The sequence below is a fragment of the Ischnura elegans genome, chromosome 9 (genome assembly GCF_921293095.1).
Source record: "Ischnura elegans chromosome 9, ioIscEleg1.1, whole genome shotgun sequence".
In the NCBI taxonomy this organism is placed as follows: Eukaryota; Metazoa; Arthropoda; class Insecta; order Odonata; family Coenagrionidae; genus Ischnura; species Ischnura elegans.
Genome location: NC_060254.1, coordinates 93,869,666 through 93,896,165, shown reverse-complemented (window position 1 = coordinate 93,896,165; position 26,500 = coordinate 93,869,666). Strand labels below are relative to the sequence as shown.

The 26,500-nt window shown below is 37.8% G+C and overlaps 1 protein-coding gene across 2 annotated transcripts in view; it reads left to right on the top strand.

The window, feature by feature from the left end:
- The window catches only part of LOC124165258 (polyamine-transporting ATPase 13A3-like), a 95,325-nt gene that overhangs the window by 56,332 nt on the left and 12,493 nt on the right, over window positions 1-26,500 (top strand). For both annotated transcript variants that reach the window (XM_046542579.1, XM_046542578.1), the window contains exons 2-9: window positions 2,250-2,323; window positions 13,647-13,814; window positions 15,832-15,902; window positions 18,867-18,970; window positions 19,647-19,803; window positions 20,805-21,009; window positions 21,950-22,166; window positions 25,836-26,143. In XM_046542579.1, the coding sequence (XP_046398535.1) occupies window positions 2,270-2,323; window positions 13,647-13,814; window positions 15,832-15,902; window positions 18,867-18,970; window positions 19,647-19,803; window positions 20,805-21,009; window positions 21,950-22,166; window positions 25,836-26,143 (1,284 nt within the window). In that variant the 5' untranslated portion in view covers window positions 2,250-2,269. The remainder of the gene's footprint in view (window positions 1-2,249; window positions 2,324-13,646; window positions 13,815-15,831; window positions 15,903-18,866; window positions 18,971-19,646; window positions 19,804-20,804; window positions 21,010-21,949; window positions 22,167-25,835; window positions 26,144-26,500) is intronic.

The window sequence follows — 26,500 nt, the reverse complement described above, 5'->3', positions numbered from 1 at the left end:
TCTTGGGAAGGATTTAGGATTTATTTTCGGCCGAATAGATATAAAGGAAACCGGTCAAAAAAAAACAAAAAAAAACACTTGGTGAGGGAGTCTACTTCATCCGAAACAAATGTTTGCTCTACAAACGATTTCTCAAAAGCAATGATTTGCTACCCTTGATATCTACCAACAAATCCCTGCAGCCCTTTTAAAATAAAGGAAATGGGGTTCCCGGAAATATGATGTTTTAGAAGCAGGAGAAATAAATTACACGCACACGCTTTCATTTTGGCAAGCTCAAGCCATGTTACGTTGTCGTGAACGAGCCTTTACCTTCTCTAGATGGCAGGGAAAGGGCCAAGCCACTTTGAGACACCGGTTACCGCAAGATCACCGAAACTAAGCAATGTTGGTACCGGATTATAGCTGGTTGGGTGACCATATCTTAACCGAGGTGTTCTAGCCTGCTGAATGAAGATGTACAATTTCATCATCAAACAACTTTTTTCGAAAGTCAAAGTTCGACATATTGCAAAATGTAGCCCGAGGTACCAAATGAGCAGAGAAAAAATTTTGTTCCCGTAGGTTGACATCCTACTGTGGCACCAGGACAATTTATGTTGAGCGTAGGCAACCCAAAACGCATGCCCTCTTTTTACGCTATTTCGGCGATAAATGTCGTGATTCAAATGGTTTTTTCAGCCGATCCTATACCAGTCATGTCTGAAATAGTCGATGTAAACAACATAGATCGAATAATCACGTTTTTTATACTATCACCGGTAGTAAAATGCAATGAAACGTAAAAAACTTTGAAATTTTCTTAATTAATGTTGCCTTGAAATTTTCTTAATACATTGTACAACCTTCGTAAATTTTCACAGATAATTTTTTATTTGGTATGACACGTTCCGAAGCTAAGACGTCATTATCGAATAAACATAAGTAAACGTCTCGTACGTAAAGTTAGTTAAAATTTCGAGTAGTTACTCGAGAATGACGCCGTATCGTCGAAACGTGTCGTACCAAAATTTAAAAAAAATCTGCGAAAAATTACGTAGGTTTGTATATCTTCATGAAGCATGGATATCCACCAAGTGAAGTCAGAATCTATTGATTTCTTCTAGCCTACTGTCTGCAAGTGGCAAGCAGGATAAACATTGGGTTGGGAAAATAGACTAAGATACGTCTGATAAGGTAAGTCCCTCAGGTCAAGAGTCAACTCCAGATCTCGTTAAAATTCGGCTAGGTAACAGGAAATGGATACCCGTGAAGTGCAGTTTTTGTTTCATCCGCCAACGTTCAGTACTTTTTTAGATATTAGCGACGGAAAGTAACAGGAAAACTCCAAAATTTACGCAGATCCGCATCAACCACAACAACTTCAACAGGGACACGGGCTTCCAAATCAGCAATGTTTGGAGACCAATATTGAAGTCCATTATATACAACAAAAATGGCGGGAAAACCACAACACGCCGAAACCAATTAGGTTACATCTGACCTCGGATGGAGCGTATATATTCTGGAAAAAATTTCGAAGAACGGCATTCGGAAGATCCCCTGAGGATGATCAGCAAGTCGCGGATAGAAACGTCGGGAGACATGGATGACATTAACCGGTGGAAAACCGGAGAAACTTTTCTGCAACTGATACGCCGGGAAACCTAAGGTCATACGTTTCGAAAAGTATTGAGCGTTGGATGCTGAAAAAAACCGCAACTCATGGCTATCCATTCTATATTGCCTAGCAAAATTTGAACGTAATCTGGTGGTGAAAGTATCGTGAATTTCCTTCGTAAGTGCCAGAGTACCTTTACGAAATCCCCCCTACCATGCAATCATCTCCCGTTGACAACTAAGAGCCATTTGAGGCCTCATGTCAGCGCCCGCACGTGCTCATATGGCGAGATAAAAATCTCTCGGGTATCAAAAGGCATCCGCGATTGGCTTCAGGAGGAGGAGGAGGGAATCCCATCCAGCTTCCCCTAACGAATTCCTCCCCCACCACAACACCAATGGAGGGAAATCTTCATTCCAACCTCTCTTTCTCTTTGTACCTCCCCCCCCCCCACTGCCTCTCCCATCTCTTTCACGGCAACGAATCGCTCCGAGTCTTTCAAGGTTTTAAGGCCGGAGACTGGTCGAAAAAAACATAATGAGAGAGAGAGAGAAATGACGATTCTCGAGTGTGCTCTTTTTCCGAAAGAATGCTCGATATCTGGAATGCGCTAACTTTGCTCCGCTAACTTTTTGTTCTTTCTCGACAGGAGGCCGCCGAGACTCGGACATGTCCTCAGTGGATGCCGCCGGAAACCGCACCAGAGGAGAAGACTCCGATTTGGTGAGTGTACTTTTCCCTTGAGTTCATTACGTATACGCATGCTAAGCTCTATGGGTCCGACCTCATAAATTTTCGCGCGCGTTACCAGCTGTGGAGCCTGGTGTGTGGAGCAAACTTTAAACGTTACCGGCGATATCTCGTGAAGCCGCAGCTTCGGCTATCTGCTTACCGTTAGCCAGCCTACGAGTAGGACAATTAAAACGCTCATATAAAGAACGACGCTTTTAGGGAAATACAGAGAAGGTTACTACTCCATCACAAGCACATGGAATACCAAGATATTTTTAATAATTTGTAAGTCTCATTCAAAGGCGCTTAACTTGGCCTCACTTTGATTGACTTCGGTACGAATTTGGGCATGAGAACTTGTTAAGATCTCCTTTTCCACATTGGCTTACGGTGAGGTAGCTCGAATTTTAAAGCAAATTTCAGGAGTGTTTCAATTTTCCCGACAAATTTTTATACCCAGAGTAGCAGATAGATCCTGCAAGTATTAGATGAAAAACATCCTCTTAGAAGAGATTTTTAATGTCTCGTCGACATTCGTTCATGGCATTCAATAGGTCATCACCAAGGCAATTCTGGGGCGCCTCGAATTGCTAGGTAGTCCAGGGAAGGAATAGTAAGTTCTACCCTAATGATCGTTCTTTGTGCGTCTGCAGCTTAGCTCGGGGTGAATCCTAACCTCACTTACCCAAACAATCCTTCGGGTGGAAATACTTGAGCGAGTGTTGTGACATTAGCATACAGTAAGCCGAAATCTAGGTCAGTCAGTAAAAATCAGCGGGAGGAACGAACGTACAAAATACCTTTTCCGTGCCCATTTAATCAAGTGGGTCGAGTGTTTTTGCACTAATCGAAGAGTACTTAGGGACAAATCGTGAGTTAGCCGTGCGGAACGCTATCAAAAATTCTCGCGATGGAATGACTCCGAGGAATAAGAAAATACAATGGTTTTACGACAAATCATCTGGTAAGATCTACTCTAACCTCTCGAAACTAATCTTTATGGAATGAAGCACTTCGTGAAAGCAATAAAAAGTGGCGATATGAACGAAATGCCTTTCCGAGAAAATTTCATAATAACTGATATAAGAGTGCCATTAACCGTAAACAGTCCAATGCTGCCATTTGGGTACATGTATATAAAAATTCATGAAACTTATATTTCCTATCTGTGATTAATTCCTTAACTTTTACTATGTAAATAAAGTATGGAAGTATTTTGAAAGTGAATCGCATGACTTGTGTGTTCATTGGTCATTAATTGAAAATTAAAAATAAATTGGTTATTTTCTTCACCTCAGTAGTAAGTATGCGGTTTATTCAATATTTTCTCCTACACTCGCTCTCCACTTATAAATGCTAATTCATTCAAAAGATTAATATACATATATTACATTGTTTAACTTTCTCTTTTGGTCAAATGCATATTTACTTTTCAACCAATAGCAAAATTTTAGGTCGTGTTCCTTTTTGGGAGCATGCTTGAAAACGCATAACATTTTTTTCGGGTTTTCTTTCATTATATATCTTAATTAGTTTTAAAATAAATAGGGTATGCCAAAATTATAAACAAAATCATTTAGTAAGTTAGTTCGGTCTTTAATGGGTTAAGAGAATGAAATTTTCTGCTTTTTAGATAAAATTTTTAGATTATATTACTCCTCTCTGTGAACACCTTTCCACAGAATTTAACCATTGTGAGAGAACGACAACAAATTCATGTTTCAGCAGGTAGCCTGACCGCTTACGACAGCACTCCCCTATCCCCAATAAAAACCCAAGTGGCATCGATGTTTACGAAATAACAGGATACATGGATAATTCGTTCATAAATGGCTCCTTAAAGGTTCAGTCTTGTAGCACACCACTGGTTATAATCAATTTTAATGAATTTTGTCATTTGCTACAAGCTTCAAACAAAAATGTTGTGTAGGACGAGGAAATTCGATTTTAAAAGCCTATTGAATGCTCTCTAAAAAGAGAAAACTCTCGCAGCCTCATACCCAGAAACATCCTCTTACACGTGAGTCCCTCCATGCCTTCGATTAGACAGCCTTAGGAATCGAATTCAATAGGCCTTCGCGACGCACGAAATCGCTCGCCGATGCGCGGCTGATGGAGAGTTCGCTGTACCTCCACGACGTGTAAATGACCGACTATCGGCCGGTATCTCACGATCTGTGTCGCCATGCGCGGAGACGGCTTAGCCGTACCAGAACCCGATATAAAGATATACGCTCGTTTTGTACAAGCTGAATCCAATTATCCTTGCCGTAAAGTTGATGAGCCGGCCAAATTTATAAGTAGCCAACGGAATTGCAATTTCTAGTGTACAGTGTACATTTTCTAAATCATACTGAATTAAACCCCTTGTCTGACCGCAGGGGAGGTGAATTTGACCATAGAGGGACATAAAACCGCCATAGCGAATCCCGAATGAAAGTTATCATCTTCAGTGATATCTTCTTGCTCAAAAATATGGTCATTACAGCCGGCGATGGCATAAAAGAGCATAATCTCATCCTAGTGACTACCATTGACCACTTCAGACATGATTTTCACGTTTTCGACTGAAAAACATCTCTATTTCGCTTCATTTATCGCATGCATAGCGTAAAATGAGACTTCATGTTGCGGGTTGCCTACCCCACAAAACTGCTTTCGGGCACACGATAAAAGGTCATTTTCTCGATAATCAAAAGCAAAAGAGCTGACGTTTTTGGTCTATAATATCAAGGAAAGAGCAATGCTGTACTCCATTGGAAAAAATGAGAGCTTGCTAAAACTAAATTTTAATTATTTACCTTTTTAACGTTTTTCGTTAAAAATTTCGAAATTTCAAGACAAAATGGTGAACAGAAGATATAAACCGATTCTGAAAAAAATCATATCTGTAATGCCCACACGGGTACGCAACTTTTTCCGGGTATTGCCTTAAAAAAGTGGCAAAACGAGGCACCCTAGTGTACATTCCATTTATGAAGCAAACGGTGCACACTCAAAATTTCACCATTATGATGGCTATTATCTTCGGGATGGATGGCTTTCATTAATGCGTGCCTTACGCGACTGGCAACCGTATATATAACCGTATATACTGGCAACTTCAATAGCACGTACAATTATCAATAGTATTCGTAGAGTTCATTTATTGTTCCCAAAAATGTAGCTGGCGTAAAAAAATTAAACTAGGCCATTAGGAAAAACCATGTAAATAATACCTATCCCCACTGATGGATTTACGGGGGGAACTCGGGGGCACGCGCCCCCCCTCCAGACGTTTAAAAAATAAACAAGAATTTTAATATGATTATACTCACGCTCGTTTTAATTTATGTTCATAAATCATTAGAGAGAGGATTGGCTAAATTTACCTTGTAACTCAACGGACGTTTAAAATATATATTGAAAATGGTAAAATAAAATAAAACTAACAATCCAAAATCCTTATTCTAGGCACGTGGCAGAATATTAAAAAGGTATTCGTAGGTATTAAAAACTGCGAAGAAAAAAGGATAACTATCACATGCAGGGAAAAATTAGGGATTATGGCGTCCGTCACATGAAGGTTCATTGATAACAGAATAACATCCGTTCAGAAAATCCAGAAGACGAATCAAGAGGGAGTACACATGAATTGCTACAGGAAAAAATTCCTCAGCTTCCAACCACGGACCATTAGATTTCGAGTCCACTGCCCAGAATACTATGGTATCCAGGTTTCTCGTTCCCATAGCAAATTTACCAAGGATACTGAAGTTACGTGCTGGGCCTTCGCGGTCCACCTAAGAGGGCACCGCAAGGGAAAATGAACTTTAAAGATGCCACAATCAGTTACATTGAAGTCATGCGGCGGTGTTTTAATGGACCTGAATAGCGTAGTAGCCTGCGCAGTGGCCGAGATATTACGGGTCTGCGGTACAATTCTCGGTAGAGAGAAATTTTTACCCATGAATATTTCTGTGTACTTCAGCGCCGTTCACGGTGCAGGTTTGAAATATATCACAAATAATCAAAGATAGTTCACGGTACAAATTACTGTTTCCGCCACACGGCTTCGGGATTTTTGGAGGACGAAAGACGTGATGAGGACCACATAAAAATTTTACGGCCGCTTTATCGACCCGCACCGGTATTTCCACGAAGAGATAACGCCAAAATAATCGCGATGCTATCGACCTCGTATTTCACGATTGACATATTTATGCCATTTTTGGGGAGCCATTACCTTGATCTACATCTATGGATGCCTTTCTAGCCACATTCCTTTCCACCATTTGAATGTATGCATATTAATCTCGATGACAAAAGCATCAAAACAATTAAACTTGGCAAGACGGAAAAATACATGAGGATAAGATGGCTGAAATGAGTTACATTCATCTGTTGAGGAACCTCAGCCGTAATAAGTCAAACACGATGGTCAGAAAAGATGGATAAGTTAAGTTACTAGTACTTTTCAAATATTTGCCTTAAGTTTCAAATAAGTACCTACTTCCGATGGGTTATAAGTTAACGTATAAAGTCAGAGGAAATTAAAAAAAAATCCTCAGTTATATTTATTATGCCACTTATTACACATTCCGAAATAATTTAATTACACACTTATCGAATACATTATTCACCTTGAGCTTCATTCAGCATTCAGCTAGAGGACGGCCTTAGATGAGATGAAAACATTAAAAGAGGGGAAACGAACAAAATAATCAAGTGGAAAATGGTGATGGATGACAAGGAGGTACGAGAAAAGCAAAACGCAACATTACTCATTTAAGTCTACCAATTAAATAAAAATAGAACGGTATACTATGACTTACAAATAACCTTTTTCTCTCTTCAATTAAAGGGGATTTTTAAATGGGTTTATCCATGATGAGAGTTACGTTCTTATGTTTTCATAGATGTATCCCGAGCTCCACGGAAAATGCCCTTTTGTGTAATAGGTGCATTATGGAGTTAACTTCGATATATCTATCTATAACTCTACATTTATTACTGAAATTTTACAAATAACACATCATTTTCATTTTTACTCTGTTGCATGGCAATTTTTCCGATGTTACCCTGTTTCTTATTCTCGTGTCATTGTTGAAAATGCTGGCGAAAGAGCTCCATGACAACGAAGCGCGTGCGATCGCCGTTTCCCAAGTAACTTCATCATTACAATTCATGATAAACACAAAACCCTAGGACGGCGTATGAAAAGTGGATAGCAACGGCACGTTAAGATGCTGGGATATCTACTTCATGTCGCCGCATGATAATCAGGTAATGAGCGAAAATATTCAGTCCCACCTTAATTAAATTCAGTCGAACCACGGCTATGTTCGGGTTATATGGAATGCTTAATTATGCACCGATGTTCACCAAATTTAGGATTTATGACTTATTTAACATTATGAACAATCTTAGCCATGAAAAAAAGCGCTACCACAACTATTTAAATATGATGAATACGGTACATATCTTTTTTAGGAAGTGGCTACTTTTACGAGGTGGCAGCCATCTTGTTTGACAAAAGACGATGGAAAACAAAGACGAGGCTTTTCAAACGTCATTTGGATTTTGAACAATGGAGTTCAGCAATCAGAAAGAAATTTACTCATTTTTTGCACAAGGAGAGATGGATAATAATAATGTTTTTTCGTAGGAGTACCCAAACGGAAGATTGCCCGGGCGGGTTGGGTAGGACGGATTGTACGAAAAGGAACGGGGAATCGTTTTATCAATGGCTTCCAAAATGTCTTTTCGTTGGAGTGCCCTAATAATTAAGGTGGATAATTAAGCATTCGATATAACCCGACCATCCCCTTATGTTTTCGAAGTTGCACTCCGCTTATGTGAAACTTGTATTTCGATAATTTCAATAACTTCCTCCATTAAATAACTAACACTGTGACATAATTTTTTAAGTCTTGAGGTCTAACATTATTGTGTTGACTTAAATTTGTTATTACCCCCACCGCAGCCAATCCTGTTTAACACTTAACTACTGGCGCGGTTTTTTTGAGACGTTAATACTGGCTTGGGGTCATACAAGATCCTAAAATTATTTATTTAATTTCTTAATAACTACTGATGCAGCCAGGGGAAATTCCTCCAGAGCTCTCCTTGGTGAAGTAGTGGGGGTGGAAGAAGGGGAGAGGGGGAAGGGAGGATAGGGTTTGCCTTGGCTATTAATGGGCAATGTTTAGCTCGGGCGTTTCGAACGCTTTTTAAACCCAGATATGGGCCATTTCCTTCGTTCTCACCTCGATGATGGTTGCCTTCTCTGGCAGAATTTCAATGAAAGTTAGGGAAAAACATTTATCGAAAGAACTGTTGTGTGAGGCAGTGTGAATGGGGATGGGTTCATGAAAGGGGGGGAAATCACTTCTACTAGGATTACATTAGGTAGCTATTTTATGCTCTCTTCAGTTACTCCGATACTGAGCTTCCTCCAGAGCAAAGAAAAGCCCACCATGTTGTAGCAAATAGATACGTAAGCAGTGGGTAATGTATAATGATAATGCGCGGTAAAAGCGCTCCACGCTCAGTTTAAGACAATAAAGCATAAATTATTAACTTTAAGGGTAGGTAGAGGGATTGTCTTTCCTCACACGTACTTCTCTCTACATTTCCCTAAGAATGAAAGTATTTAGATACAACAAATGATTAAGTTCGCCATGAAAAAATATTTGACTTAGCCGGGATTCGAACCCGTATCTCCCGATTGCCGGTCAGCCATTCTTTTTTTTGTAGTGTAACTTGGTGGCTTGGTGGTGTAACTGGTTAGCACGCCTGACCGGCAATCGGGAGATCTGGGTTCGAATCCCGGCTAAGTCAAATATTTTTTCACGGAGAACTTCATCCTTTGTTGTATTTAACATTGCACCCGTGCGCGTGACTGCGTACAAAGTCACTTGTTCCTGCAGTGCTTTGAAAGTACATATTTAGCTACATACGAGATGGTATAGTCTTTTAGTGGAAATCACTAATACTATATCGTTTAGGCATTAAATTAAATCGTAGTTGAAAATCACAAAGCCACCTAATAGCAGTTCATTTTTTTGCATAGTACGTTTATTTTATGGGAGATATTGTCAGCACGACCATTTAAGATATTCTTAGCCATGGATTCCTCAATCAAGACAAAAATTAGGGTATATTACATGGATTACGCTCGCTACTACATACTGGTGGGTCAGGTTAGTTCCCATGGGGAAATAGCTGATACAATTAAAATGCGGTCACAGTATTTGTTTTTCACCTGAAGAAAAAAGCATTTGCATGGAAACCCAATAGGGTGGTTTCCTTTTTTTCTAATTGCCTTAATCGAAAGATTTTTTCTCCTGATGTACGTATTTCTCGCTTTTAGATTTTTGAAATGACATTACCTATTTTTCGCGATTTAATGAAAAGTGAAAATTTTCAAGCGCGCGAAAACGCGACGGCTAAGTATGAATGCTGGGAAAAGCCCGTATGACGTCTAGCTGCTGCTGTGTGAGGCCATCTGGGTGCGCGGCTATGAGCGCAGATACGATTAAAGCTGCTAGAAAGTAGCAGAGTACCCTGCTAGCTGGTAGCGCTTGGCTTAGATAAGGATTATTAATACCCTATCAAAAGAAGGAAACTTTCCGACCATAGGCAATTTGAATAGGTGATTATTAAGACATGTTTCCCTGAGCTCTGTGCCTCATGCATGCATTGGTAACCTCAGACGATGTAAAACTCCTATCTACTCGTATAGAAACTAGGTCCCTGTGACGTCACGTGGAGTGGCATCGCATGGGCGCCAATCTGGCCTTTTTCAAATACAGTTAAAATTTACCATTCGTCTAAACCGGTATTTATAAAACCAAATAATTTGTATATAATGAATACACTAATGGTGGGTAACGAATCGCAATCAGTGCCTTTCGTTTTGTTTGATGAAGGAAAATACCCTATTACTGATTTCAGGCGCAATGTGCCCAGCAGGCGCAGATGTGAAAAAAAACATTATTAACTGTTAGCATGGCTTAATGGTACACCTTTAAAGTTTAAAGTACCAATTATTAGTGTAGTCGTACACTCACATGATGTCTGTCGTGCTATCCATGGACCACTTTACATGCCATCACGGACCCGGACCTATCCAGCAACGTGCTATTTAAGGTATTAAGTAGTATTAAATGTGTTGTGTTTTTACATGTGAATTCCATGAGGTCAGTGTGGGATTAAATAAAATATAGATCTACCGTTCCACATCATGAAGTTCGTCTCCTCATTGGCCGGAAAATAAACCGAAAATAGGAATTTTAACAAATGGAATGCTTATGCTATATTTTTTACTAATATTATTAAAAAATCCGAGCATATAAGTTTCTATCGTCCTATATTTATAGCCAGTGGCGCAGCGAGGGGGGGTTTTACCTAAAATTTCTGAGCTCTGTGGGGGATAAAACCCCCCACAGAGCTCAGAAATTTTAGGTAAAATCTATTTTACTTAATTGGATTAATATTGCTTGTAGAATAGTATGAGGATTAACAAAATATCCCTCAGAAGGCCGTAAAACTCAACATTTTGAACCATTTATATTAAAATTCCGCAATTAATTAATCTCGCACCTACCGCTTATCCTGGTGGGTATTCCATACCCCCATACACCCCAGTATTAGTTGCACCTAAATCCTCCCTAGCTGCGCCCCTGTTTACAGCTACCACACTCAAGCCAGAGATAGAAAAATATTGAGCTATTGCGTTATCCTCCCATGTAAACAGTGTGTTTTAATGAAAATACTCGTCATTTAATAAATCACATAAGATTGGTTAATGCCCTCTTACCATTTTATTTTCCTTCGACCACCTTGATGAATTCGCGCATTAAACTTTCCTGGGCTTAAGATGAATCAAGATCATTTGGTATGACGTCACAACCCGAGCGAATATACCTCTTTCTATAAACTCTCAAGCTAGATATAACCCGAGAAAATATAATCTCTCTTTCACTTTTACACCCTGGGATCTTCCAACTATTCGCTAATTATACCTCTCTAGCTATTTTCCACACAAAACCGTATGCATTTCGTTCACGCCGTGCCAAGTATTCGATCGAATTCCTCCCAAAAATACACTCCCAATGGACACTTAATCTCACCGTGCTTCATGGAAGTGAACCAATAAGTGACTTCACGTATTTGTCAAGATTTTCCAGACTCCCATGTTTACGTCTTGCCAACCTGAGAACGTACTCAAGGGCATGTTCGTCTGGAAACATCCCAAGATATCGAAGTTTACCCAGAAGTTTAGAATTAAGGTCGTGCGATAAGTAAGGCTTGCATCACAAGATGAATAAAAATTAATTTCCTGGATGACGTGTCGTATACTCTTCGTGCGAAAACTGCTCTCTGACTCTAAATTTGACAAATCAAATTTTTCAGCAAAACAAACAAACGAGATATACGAACATAGGCGGATTTATGGGGAGGCCACGGGGGCGCGTGCCCTCCCCAGACGCTTAAAATATACATAAGATTCTTAATACAATGCTGTTATTTTCAGTAGGAAACATAAAATAAAAATGTCATTATCATGTGTGTAACTCATTAATGTATTCATTGTAATAACTTTACACTAAAATAGAGTATATTTCGTAAAGTAATTTTGCATGTAGTTTTTAATCTTATACCAAATATGAGATGACTGTTTGCCCGTTTGATTTCCGATTAGGCACAAGACCATTTGGTAGGAATATGAAATGAACAGTTTTTATACAACTTTAGAGCTTATAAACTTATAATTATTGATAGGTTTTCTTCTGTGAGTAGAAAGTGACCCTTCTCCTTCAGAAAAAAAATCCTGGATCCGTCCCTGTATACGAACGTACGGAGACATAATTTAATGTATATTAAGTGTACGTATTCCATGAAGACAAATATAAACAGTTGTTTTACCAGGGAAAGATTGTTTACGTCCATTTTTTTTAACCCTCGGTGCTATTTTAAAAATAAGCATGATAAAATCTGTCAATGTTCCGTTTCTTTTTCTCCCTGAATTGAAATTGAACGATTACAACCCCGAAAAATCCTGAAAGTATCTCATAAGTCAATGAAACTTGGCGGATATCCTCTTCAAAGGTACTCTTGAGGAATTGGAGCATTGATTTCCGATACGGCACAAGTCCATTTGGTAGGAATATGAGATGAACATTTTATATATACCTTTAGAGCTTATAAATCTTATAATGATTGTTAGGTTTTCTTCTGTGAGTAGAAATTGTATATCGTTACAAATCTATTTGCGTGGAAATTCCATAAAACGAGTTTTTCCTCCTTTTTCTGACCTCTATATTCAATACAAAATTTGAATCTTGGAATGTTGGTCTTTAAATCAAATCGCAAGTTTTGCCGAAGCTTCGGTTTATATATTTACCAATTTCAGGGCTTGAAATGAAAATTAGTACATAATTTTGATAGTTAAAATGACGAACGGTTAAAACAATATTTTTACAATAAAATATCAATAAGGAAGCATTCAGTCGTAAATTAACAAAAAAGAAGAGACTAGAATTTTTACATACGTTTTTGCAATGTTTATTGGTGGTAAATAAGCTTATTCAATTCATGTTTGCCTAGTAGTTTTGATTATTAAAGTAATAATAAATTTTTATTTAAAAATATCGGCAATACTTGAATTTTAATTTGAAGACCTACTCTCCAAGATGATGACGATGATGAGAAACATTGATTCGTCTCGAAGCTCAACTCAATGGACCCGCGATGTTTTTAACACTTTGCGTGCTATGGACGTAATTTTACGTCAAAAAATGGACGAAAAGTCTTCTGTAGCTACCGGCATCCTTATCATAGGCCACTTTGTGAGAAATTCTTTTGCGGAAAGAACCGTTCGTTGAGGGTGCAGTGCCCCCTTTTGTCATCCAGGATTTATAATGCTTTGCTTGGAACATTGCTTCTTTTTTATGATTTCCATGCTTTAAATAGTTCAAATTGAGCGTAATAAAAAATTATTATGCATATTCTGGCGGTACATCATATGTTGCAACTTTTTTATTTTTCAACAACAGTATGTTTTCATTGTTAAATTATGTATTTAAAAATTATCAATAAATGTTATTCAACTCATTCATAAAGAAGAGAAAAGTCCATTTTTACTGAAATACACATCGATATAAATATATTTTTGATGCTAATGTTTTAAAAAATGTACGAATTTAGTCAAAATGGCTGGATTTTTCAGCAGGGATTTCAAATTAGCAGCCGGCACTCAAAGTATTAATTAAATACTCTAATTGTTTACTATCCTCTCTGACAAAACAATTTCTTCGGTCTTTCTCAGGAATTTCATGGCTACCGGAGAAGCACATGTAGGCTATTGGCATCCTGGACGAGCATATTCCTGACGGCGGGCCTCCTCCGACTACTCTACCACTGGTTCCCACGCCTTCATCTCTTCGCAACGCATGCACCATGCCCCCTCTCTGCGGCCACCAAGGTGCTCGTGGTGGTGAGTCCTGTGACTTAATTTAAAAATAGATGCGTCGCCTTGTTATTTCCTTCGAGAAATTAGAGTATGGTAATGGATTTACCTCATTTTCACCCAATAACAAGTGATGAAGTCACCCCATACCTTTTTTCTGAGTCGATTACCTAAGAACGACTGAGGAGATTGTCGCAATGTGAGTAAAATAAAGAACAATCAGGACGTCTACAAATTTAAGAAAATTTCAAAGAAAATTTACTACACATGGGCGGAAATTGATGAAATTCTTGGCAAAAAATTTAATGATGGAATGGCAATCTAAATGGATAAACATGGATAGAATTCAGTTAAGATACGGAAGGAAGACACCGTGAAAGTACACGTTGACTTATTCCCAAAGATCTGTTCCAGAGTAAAGATTAATTCAAACTTTAACGGAGGATAAATGAAACCAAATTGCTAATTGGTGAGGACGATGTGAGGTAAAATGCATCAGTCCAGGTCAATACAACCTGCGGCATGAAAAGCAAATTCATGAGGCCGTCGTTGCAAACATATACAAAGATATGACATAAATAGAGTGCTTGCTTAGATATCATATTGCATACCCTTATTATTTTTATTTTTGGTTCGTGTAAATATCAAACGATTATCCTAGTTTTTGCGTCGCATGCACATATGAACACGCTGAATTTTTAATGGTCCTTATGTATAAAAATAATGCTGGCGTGCGTGGGTGCTACTCAAGTTCTGCAGGGCTTTACATAGAATATGGACTCCATACGCTAAATATTTACTAAAATATACAGTTATTTGATCGAACAGACTCGCTTAGGCAGAAATCGTGAATTTAAGAGAAGGAGAGGTAGACCCTTTCATTCTACAAATGCACTATTCGGCCAACGTGGAGAACGTTGACGGAAACAAACCTGATCGCATACACCCAACTGATTGGTGCTTACGGATAAGGATAAACCTGAAAGACCACGGAAAATATATCACTGAGAAAATCGATGACGATATTACGCCATGTATTGGCTGTAGTTGTGCGTCATTCATTTCAAATATTGTCTTAATGATTATTCCGAAAGTAGTTCAACCATTTTACAGGAGATAGTTACTGTTCGTCTGACCAATCGATGCTCAACACGATTATAGCTGAGAGACAATTGGATAGGAATACACTCAGCCGAAATAATTTTAATTCCAGAATGTTTATCTTTCTTATCAACATTTCGGCAGCTTAAGCGACGCAATGATGGATAGACATTCGCAGTTGGCTGCAGCACGTCAGGATTGATTGAAAAAGATAGACAATGTGAGAAATAAGTTTTTAGGAAATGCAAATAAACCTTTTTTTCTTGCGAACTAAAATAAAAATTATACTACAGATATATTTTAGCACCATATGAACAGATAAACTAATAAGACACTAGAGCGTTGACCTCAACCCACGCCTTATTCTGCAACGTACGAATGCTTTAGAAAATATGCATCCAAAATGGTGAGAAAGCGTCTTCAAACATATATATATTTTAGTTTGTCACTTTTTTGTCGCATTCGGAGATTAAATGCAATATATTGTCTCGTCGGAATCGAAATTAGACGAATCGTCTACGCTTAAATTGTCTACGAGTGGATTTTGAATGGAAACATTTAATATCCGCAGCCAAAAGAAGTTTCTTTTTCATACTGACGTACGAAATACATTTCGTACGTCAGTATGAAAACGTTTCGTACGTCACTCCCTTAAAAAATATGAGATGTAAAGAAACATAGCTCACATTAATTGAATACATAAGCATTCAACATATGCTTGATAAGAGATAGTCATGTGAAGTACATAAAGAGTTATTTTTTGCGGAGTGAACAAAAATAGATACTTTTGAAAAATGAAATCTTAGGTCATTAATCCCACTGCAGACCAGAGTAGGTATGTACCATTTTTTTATTTTCCTTTCATTGAGGTACCTTTGTTTATTTTTCGCATCAATTAAAATGTGAATAGAATAATTAAAGAACGCAATTGCTTTACTTGCAGGAATCCTTCCAAAAGAAATTTAAAAACTACTACGTCAAGGACATTAAAACCTCAGTAGTGCATGGCTTGAAGTAAGCATTATTCGTAAGCGTGAGTTGTCACATATTTTAATGATTTTTTTAACTAAAACTAGGGAATTAGAGGTTATTCATATAGTGGTTTCCAAATTTCGGTCTAATCCTCCTCCTTGGCGAGAAAGGAGGGATATATTTGTGACATCAAAAAGACAAAATTCAACTGACAGCATTTCATGCTCGTTTGATTCCACCGGGAAGTGAAAAAATCAGTTTCATTGAAATGTGACGTATATTTGGTCATAAATTCCCATGGGATAGATGCTGATATGATCATCACAACCACATTTGATCCGGTACATTTTGCAATAACTTAAGGAAATAAAATACAGTATCCGGTGTTGGTGTAACGTATATCGACTTTTATAGCAAGTCTTAGTAATGAGTACAATACATTTTCTAACAATTATAAGATAAAAACATCGCATTTGCCTTTTCTCTTGTATGAAAATCAATAATGACGCAGTAATGATTTTGCTCATTATTTTTAAACGTAGGCAATAATGAACAATGGTAAAATTCAAAAATATGTAGTTATTGAGCACGGCATTCCTGGCTTCTGATCTCAAGCTTTCCAAGAACTAGTCGCGATGAATTAACAAAGGATTACATGCCACTCCACAATCGCTGCGTTCTATTTGAAGTGAGATGTAATCCAATGTAAGCTAAGTAAAATGTGGGTACTTTAAAAACTGGAGGACATATTCCTCACTAAATGAATGCTTAGGTAAAATTATAAGTAATTGATTCACTTAGCATTAACCGTGTTCCGTGCAGATAAAATAATAGATTTTACTTCATATTTATCTTTTCATGATTTGGCTGTAAACATAGATGAGGGTCAAATAATATAGATGACTGGGGATACAATGGCAGTCATAGTTGCTTTTGTGAGCATATGTCCTTTCCTTGAGAAAAACTACGACAGAATTTGGAAGCCACCAATTACACTAGTCAGTAAGCAAATATCCTGGGTAAGTTGGTCACATTAACAGATTATAAATATGTTTTAACGCTAATTTTAGCATTTAAGTATAATTTAGTTCGAATACGCCTATTTAAATACGAGAATTATGTAAATCTTAAATTGAATATTTAATTTTAAGAAAACGATGCTTAAAAATTACGAATTCGCTTATGTCCGCTAATACTGGAAGATAAAGAGCTTACTGGAAGATAAAAATTACAGCTACGAGTACCCAGCTACACGTATTAGTTCATTTACCACTCCTGACGGTACTTGGTAACATACTATTAAGAAAAATATGCTGTAAGAAAGAGTTAACTTTTAGAAATAAAAGAGGATATTTTTGTAAGCCGTTTTCAATAATTCTGTAGAAAAAAAATAAATTTGTTTGATTAAGTTTCATGAGGTAGTCTCTTCGAAAAAACTACAATTCGCTTCAAAGGAAAATCAATTTCATTAAACGTAACAGAAAAAATTCTATCATTGAACTAAATTATTCAGCAGCACGACAATCAAAATTACCCTTACTATCTTTGGCAGTCTTTATCAACGACCAGCGCAAATGATTCAGAAATTATTAATCACGAATCCATTATCCCTCGGACTTCTAAGCAGGTAAAAGTTATACTATATAAATTATTAGTGAATGGTCTCCGATGGATCTCAGACTAGTCCACATACCCGAGGAAAAACCGTTCCCTTCCCTTCATACTTTTTGCTGAAAAGGTATTCGAAAAATGTTCAAATAATATGAAAATAAAAATTGGATTGGTTTCGTTCTCAATCCTTGAAAACAAATGCACTCAATACGTTAAATTTCAAGGTAAATCGGCACCAAGGTATCACGGATATTCTACCACTTTACTACCTACTTTCGTAAAAGTAAAAAAAATAAATTTTCAATGCGCATCGCTAAAGCCATATTTTTATTATAATTAGACTGATTAAGGCTTTGCCAACGTGCATTGAAAACAGGGTATGATTTGTTTGATTATCGCTTACTAGCTATTATCAATTCGTTGAGCATTACAATTAGCTGACTGGAATATAAATCATTCAGTAAGGGAAACCGACCATTCAATCACGTACTTCATGTTCCTTCTCGCTCGCTTGGGCATGTGTTCTAACGCGAATGAAAGCTTTCCATAAGCCGGATTTTCGCGTTATCAAGCTGTAAAAAGCGGACGTCACATAAATCCATCGAACTGTGTCCACTCTGAAGGTCAGGCCTTAGTGACCGCGGATGAATAGCCCTACTAAAAATGTCATGCGAAAGAAGAAGATATTTTTTGTAAGCTCCCTCGAAAGTTTCACTCCCGAATAGTTATCTGCAATCGCTTATTGAGGTTAATGCAATAGAGATCTCTGTATAAGTTAGAGATAACGAGCGTGCTGCGCCCGCTCCCAGCGGGCTTCCCTCGCTCTTTTCAATGCAGGTCCACAGAGGGATAGGCGCGTTTCTAATTTTAAATGTAGAAAAAAAGGCGGGGTCTTATGACCAAATTTAATTGGAATGTTCATGTACAAATTGAGGTCAGAGGACCTCTTTAAACACAACATTGGAAGTAATTACACTATCCTCTGTTAAACGCACATGATGACTCATACTTACGTATCAACAGGAGACTTGAATGTGGAATCAGCCGCATTTTGATAAAAGTTATTTAAAGAATGCGAGATATTGTTGCAAATGAACAAATGTATCAGTTTGTGCGCCGTTAACGTCAGGAATATTAACCGGTTTTTGTTTTTTTGTTTTTTTTTTAATTATTTAAAAACCAATTTTAGGAAACAATAGCAATATTTAGGAAGTAAGATATGCCGTCGCATGTTCTCTGATAAATTATGTGCATTTTGGTACCTCATTTGTAGAGTTCGGTTGCGTATAAGTTGAGAAAAAGGTATCTATACAGTAGAAATAATATAGAAGATAACTCGGAATTATTAGTCATTTTAAAACAATTTAATATCGAAGAACCCTTTATTTCCTACAGAAAAGAAGCTGGAGAGTGCCTTGACGATGTTGGAGGAACACCCATTCATAGGAAGAGGAAAGAACGAAAGATAAAATTTTACCTCAGCGATGGAGCGGCACGGGGTGAGAAGAATACATCAGTCGCTTTTCGGGACCAATCTCTCACATTAAATGACTCAAAAACACAAACAAAACGAGTATCTAAATACATGTACGACGCAATATTAAACATCATCTTAGAAAAGTTAAACGAATACCAAATTTATGAGGTTGATCAAAACAGAATGATTCTAATCAACCCAGGGAAGCATGAACGAAGTTTATGTCCAAACTCGTTTTACTCATCAATTAAAAAATTCACATTTCCTTCTTTTTTGAGTGTGTTTTAAAAATTATATCGAGTAATATATAATATTCACGAATGACGGAAAACTGTGAGATAATATATATTAACAGGTATTTTTTCCTCTCGCCAGCAAATAAGCACACCACAACGTTTAACAATATTCAAGTGAGATTTATCCGCCCCCTCAAAAATTAAAAACATATCCCCGTATACCGTATTATGGAATAGCTTTCAATATTTCTTTCCATGTAAAGCTAAGGTCTCTTAATGTAAAACAGTACCTCTTTATACTCGTCACCTTTGCTAATTTTCAATAGCTATAAGCAAATCCTACCATGGAAACACCAACGCACTTCAAAAAATATTAATCACGACCTCATTTTAAAACTACTTATTGATGTTATCGGTCGGTAAAACATATAATTTTAATGGTTTTTCTTTTTCCACAAATAGTTTCTGAGAGCATTCGCCACTTCAACTGCAAGAAACAATGCTACATATGGGACGAAGACAGCGAGAGCTTCCTCAAGCTCTCGGGGTTGGATGTGGCATTGAGGAATGCAGATTTCCACCGCTTGGATGGATTAACGGAGCAGGAACAGACGCTCAGGTAGGAATGCATGTGTGTGCCAAGGCTCCGGCTCAGAGTAGCAAAAGAATAACTCACTTTAGCTAGGCTTCACCTAAGAAACTGACTCCTTTCTGTGAACTTCACAGCTAAAAGTGTACTCGGACCTATATCTTCTGTTACATTACGAGGTACGCGGCTTATTATGAGAATTCATACCGCCCTCTATATAAGCCGTATATTGTGTTATTGGTGACAAATTATTCACTTATTATAAGAATAACTTTTACAATCCTTCATGGTATGTTAAGAGAGCCCACTTTGAGGTATTCCATTCATTATAACAGTAAATTTTACAATCCACTTTGGTCCAAGGAAAAAGTTGCACCATCCGGATTTCAATGCTGGAGCATCATCATCAGGTGCTATATTTCAAATGTTATGCATACGATTCATTCGATAAATGGCTCCTATCAAACTTTACGCTTTCATTTTGAAATTTTCAGAGTAAATAGAGTGAGCCTTAGTTAACATTTTTCTGTTTATCAAATACAAAACATTTGCGTCTGAGAAAATTTTGAAGCACAAATTTCACGTTTCAAAAGAAAATGTTGGTAAGGGTCTATTGTAGACCCATTGAAAAATTCAAGATTGTGGCATTAGCTTAAATCCGTCACCAAAAACAATAGACGGAGCGGGCGGTATCTGTCCTCATACAGTAACATACAGTAAACACCAAAATTTAAAAAAAAATCTTTCTCAGGTTTTCAAACAACAAATCCATCCTCCATCACAAAAATTCCTTCATACCCCACAAGTTCTTCGCTCAATCCCCATTCTCCAAACATCCCTTTCAAATACTTCTCCCATATCTAACCCTCGCCCGACCATTTGTGAAAATGTGAAGAGGATTTGCACTACTTATCATATATATATACTAATTAGGGAATCAATAATTTCCCAAATTTCTTATTGTAACAATAACCGATCAAATAATTATTAAAAATTCTTTATTCTTATATTTACCATTTTTTCATTCACAGGCAAATTGCTTACGGCCCAAATGAGATTGCAATTCCGGTCCAAAGCGTGTGGACGCTGTTGATTCTTGAAGTGCTGAACCCATTCTATGTCTTCCAGTTTTTTAGCTTGATGGTTTGGGTTTCGGAGAACTACTATTACTACGCCATCGCCATTGTTATTATGTCAGTCTTCGGTGTGACTACATCAGTAATTCAAACAAGGCGGGTGAGTGTCACTCTATCTTTTTTACTTCTGTGATATTAGTTATTTGATAAGCAATAGGTTGTTTTAAAGTTAAAACTACCATGATGAAACTTACATGATACTCTTTCCCAAACATGAAGTGACAACATTCTACACCGATAGGCTGCGTTCGACACCACACGAATGGTGTAGAGTGTTTCCTTAGCACAAATATTTATCAATGGCTGAATTAACACGTTAATTACAAAATATGCAAATCTAGTTAAAAAGCATCCTCACGCATGGAGCAGGAATTTAAAGGAAGGAAAGTGTAATCTATTGAAATCCATGGGATTCCCATGAATTCCATATATACCATCAAAACCCGATAGATGGTGTCCTACCTCAGTGAGTACAAAAGAAATGCAATTGGAAATTTTTTAAATAGAATGATTCGGTGGCGGCGGGGTAACGTCCTCGCCTGACAAACAAAAGGTCGCGGTTTCGAGTCCCGCCAGGGTAGTTTTCCCCTGTCCACGGCATGGTTGTTCGTGTACGTTTAATTGTTAAATTTGTTGAATACCCCGAAATAAAATGGCCAATATGAGCTGTATTCGGTGGTTTGAGAATAAGATTAAAAAAATTATTACTCCAATTACCAATATCACAATCGATTTCTGCAAAAAATTGTTTCCAGAAAAATACTAAGTTTGAAAGAAAATGGATCTAGAGAATATGAAACTTTAATTATTCAGCCATTTGATAAACAAGCCCACTTTTTGGGTAAAGGTGCTGTTAAAAAAATTAAAAAATGCAACCGCTTCGCATTTGGATGTTAAAAATCAGGGGATATCTTTGGGAGCCCTGTGGACGAATTTGAATGTGTACTTCATTAAAAAAATATATTTCTAAATATAAAGAACGTTGTTTTAAAGTGGAAATTTCCAAAGGCCGTTTGTGTGACTTTCAATTTGTTTTCCAGAACCAAAAGAAACTGCGAAGAACGGTGACGTCGTCGGACGTGGTCACCGTTATTCGCAAAGTGGAAGACGGCGAGGAGAAGGAAGTGAAGGAAGAAATATTAGCCAAGAATCTCGTACCGGGTGACATTATAGCCTTGCACCCGTATGGCTGCACGCTCTCCTGCGACGCTGTCCTACTCTCCGGAAACGCCATTGTAAACGAGAGCATGCTCACAGGTAGTCTATCACCCGCATCCACCTCCCACCATGCTATTCTTACATCGGATCTTGGTTTGCACCGGTTGGTGCAAACTCCACATTCCACTTCACTTGGTACAAATATTGATATTTAGTGATTTTTCCGGGTATTCTTCCAAGTTTATCCATTTTGTAGGACAATATTTCGCCAACGTTCCAGTTGGCTTCCTCACTGAAGTTGTTCATCTTATATACTTCCCGTTTGCCGCCTTTTTTGTGGAGGTGTGCCCTGATTGGTCAGGATCTTTGAAGACCCTTTTCCGTGGAAAAAGTGAACCCGTTTCCACAAAAAAGGCGGCAAACGGGATGTATATAAGATGAACAGCTTTCTGCATCGACACTTCAGTGGATCTGAGGAAGCCAACTGGAACGTTGGCGAAATATTGTCCTACAAAATGGATAAACGTGGAAGAATACCCGGAAAATCACTAAATATCATCATATACTCCGCGGAAGTCCACTCGGAAACTTTAGGAATTGATACAAATATTTATGAATGGCAAATTTAAAATTTTGCCGCGAGCGTCGTTCCTGTGGGGGACGTGTTCCGCCGATATTTGATACGTAGGATTGTTTATCATTTACCCAAAATATTAAACCATGTATTGTTCTTTCTCCTAATGGGTATAAAATTGGGTAAACAATTCTTGTAACGACGGCCTGGTTAGGTTCTCTTTATTTTCGGAAATAGGAAAAGGAAGCCAAATCTGACGAATATGGAGGCTGAGGCATCATCACAGTATGTTTTTGGCCAAAAATTCGCGAAGAAACAATGAATTATGAGCCAAAAATCGTCGAGCTCATAAAAACAAGTCTAATCTTAGCGGCTGCCAAAGACTAAGTAAACAATGAAAACAGCTGAAAATTTTATCATACTTTATGGGCATATGTACACAACAAAATATTAGAAAATTGACAATCTGACTCTCCTTACTAGCGAGAAATTTAACGATCTAGTTCCCGTTATTTTGTTGACACAAATCGTATATTTAAACCTACGAGGAAAAAGGCACCACAAGGGAAACATATTCGAGGGCCTAGAGCCCCCGAAAGCCCCCTTCCCTTGTAGTGCAAATCCCTTTTTAGACCCCATCGTGCATGGTCGACTCATTTAATGGATTCCTTAACATAGCCACTTAACACCTTTTTCGTTAATGTTCTACGGATTCAGGATTAAATTAGTTCTCTAATTCTGATCCTATTATCTTCATCATTGTTGGTAAAAAATGAGAAAAAGTAATTGGGCTCACTTTCACTTACTTCGTAAAAGAAGTAATCAATTACTAGTAGAAGTTACCGATTTTAAAAGTAATCATTACAATTACTGTCGCAATTACAATAATTTGAAAGATTTCCCACGCTGGAGATCATCTGGCATCTGGCAAAAAGTGCAGTAAAAATTTGGAATGGTTGAGTCATAGAAATTGCTTAAGTTGCAATTTCACTTGCGATACATACGAGGGTCGTGCAATAAGTCCTTAGAATCTCCAATAAATATCTCTCATAGTATAAAAATTAATACAGAGTAGAAAGTAGCACTTTTGACTTGTGACTAGTCAGCTGATAAATTTTCAGCTGTATCAATCCCATAGTTTCATTGTTGTTGCCGATTGTAGTGAACAACTTTCGTTTGTTTATAAACGGAACCAAAAAAATCGGCAAGATTGCTGCCGCGTTTTCTCACATTGGAGAATACCCGCAATAATGTGGTCAACTCAAAGGCTGTTTTTGGCGCTTTTCCTTCGCAATCCTGAGGATTTTCCGCATCAATTCATAGCTTTTGATTGAACATTGATTCATCAATACACGACAAAGACAAAAACAGTCTAAACAATGGAATTCTGAAGGTGAAAAGGTTTAAGATTAGGCGAAGATGGTGAAATGGGCCGGTCAAGTCATGGCAACGATATTTTGGGATGTATGCGGAATAATCTACACCGATTAGTACTTGGAATAGGGAAAATCGAAAACAGAAGAGAGAGTATTATGCATTGCTATTAGACCTTCTGATAGTAGAAATCAAGAAAGGCGTCCTTTTTTGAAACAGAAAATGTCCTTTCTTCAATAAGACAATGTACGGTTGCACACCCGTTCAATTGCAATAGGCAGAATTACGAAATTTAAGTTTAAATTATTAACAAAATCACCAAATTCACCAGCTTTGGTCTCCAGTGACTTTTTCTAATTTCAAAACTTGAAGAAATGGCTTGACGGAAAAAGATTTACTTCTAAGGAAGAGTAATCGCCCAAACCAATGCCTATTTTGAGGAGATTCCGAAATTATTCTTTTTTTGACGGCTAAAAATGCTTTTAAAATTTTATGTGGCTGAAAGAGGACTATAATGAAATATTTTTTTTAAATTGACCCATTATAATTTCTTTTTATGCCTTTTTCTAATGACTTATTGAACGATCCTCGTACAATTATAATCGCTGTAACAACACAAGGGGGGTCATATTTTTTATCCATCATAAGTACACTACAACATAAGGGTGGCTGAACGTAGACAAGCAAGTTATGGTACTCGGGCTTTCTAAGTTATCTGTAGGCCATGATAAAACAGTGAAATCAGTAAATTAAGAGGTGATTATGAGAAAGTGACGATTCCTCTTTCGCCGTAAGGAGTAAATTATCAGTAAAAATTACCATTCGTAAAAAGTAATCGTTATAAGCAGGGCTGGGCAGCGTTTCAAATACAAGTGTTTTAAAATACGTATTTGAAATACATTTGTAATTTGTACTTAGTATTTCAAATATACGACCTGAATGTATCTTGTATTTTGTAATTTCAAACACGGATTTTTATTAGTTTTCCATTGTTGAATAAAAATTACATTTGTAAAATACTTTCGAATTACTTCTAATAACACTTCCGTGACGTTTTGCTTCAGAGATTACTTCGTTTTTATTAGAATCGTATTCTTTGTGTTTGCAACCATCCATCAAGTGCAAAGGCAGGTTATATATTTTTTTAAATCTCTTAGTATCCATACAAATTTATCTTCTAAGGTATTTTCAATACTATTTTGTAGTTCGTTTCTCAAATCCTAATTCAAAATTATTTTGTATCACAAATACATTTGGAGCGATAATTTCTACTTCAAAAACTTTTGGAGCGCTCATTATGATTAAAAACTTTTGGGCTATGTCGCCGCGTCAATTCTTGGGTGGTCCCAACGTTTCCCGACCGATGCTGGTCGCTTTTTCAAGGGATTGTGAAGAGATGGGAATTAAGGATCTTTTATATAAGTATCTGCGTCAGGTGGTGGAGGGAGGGGAGCCGGAGGTTGGGGGAGTGGGTTGCTGGTTGTTTTTTCTTATAACGGGTTGCCAAGTACGGCTAATTTTAATGCCGGTGTCTCTGTTGAAATTATTCTTATCTTCTTTGGATATTTCAATGGCTTCTCTGTCTCTGTTTAAAACCTTTAACTTAGGCGAGGATTTTGACTTTCCTGAGGTCGATGATGTGGCCAAGCGCTGCGTGTTCGGCTACCGCGGACTTTGTTGATTGCCCCCGCCCCTATTTTGTATTTCTAATACCCCTCACGGCAAGTATTTTTCCCAGTCCTGATTTAAAGTACAAATTACTGCAAAAGTACCCGTTACAAGTAATCCGATTACTTACCAACACTGATCTTTATTTCCAGGAGAAAGTGTTCCCGTGACAAAAGTTCCCATTCCAAACGAGGAGAGGAAATTCGAGGAAAAAGACGACAACATCAAGCACAGCGTTTTGTTCTGCGGAACCAAAGTCTTACAGACGCGCTTCTACGGCACGGAGTGGGCGCGTGCCGTGGTTCTCAGGACGGGGTTCCTCACCACCAAAGGGCAGATCGTTCAGACGATCCTATACCCTCCGCCAGTGGACTACCTATTCGAGAGAGACTCCTACAAGTTCGTCTTCGTCCTTTCCTTGATAGCCGTCGCTGGGTTCATCTACTCCGCCATAACGAAGGTAGGTTCATGCATCTATTTCCATGAATGCTGTTTTTACTCGGGGCACCTATTTGTGCAATCAGACGCAGGGGTGCAGTTAGGAATTAAGGCTACAGGGGGGTTTTAGGCGCAACTAATACTTACGGGTGGGGGGTATTGCATACCCACCAGGGTAAGCAGGAGTTGCGGGGGCCCTCCTCCAGAAAAAAATTTAAGAATAATGGTTCAAAATGGCGAGTTTTACGTCTTTCTGAGGGATATTTGATAAATTCTAACACTATTTTATAAGTAATACTGATCCAAATAAGTAAAATGGATTACACTTAAAAATTTCTCTGAGCTCTGGGGGGGGTTTATCCCCCAAAACCCCCCCTCG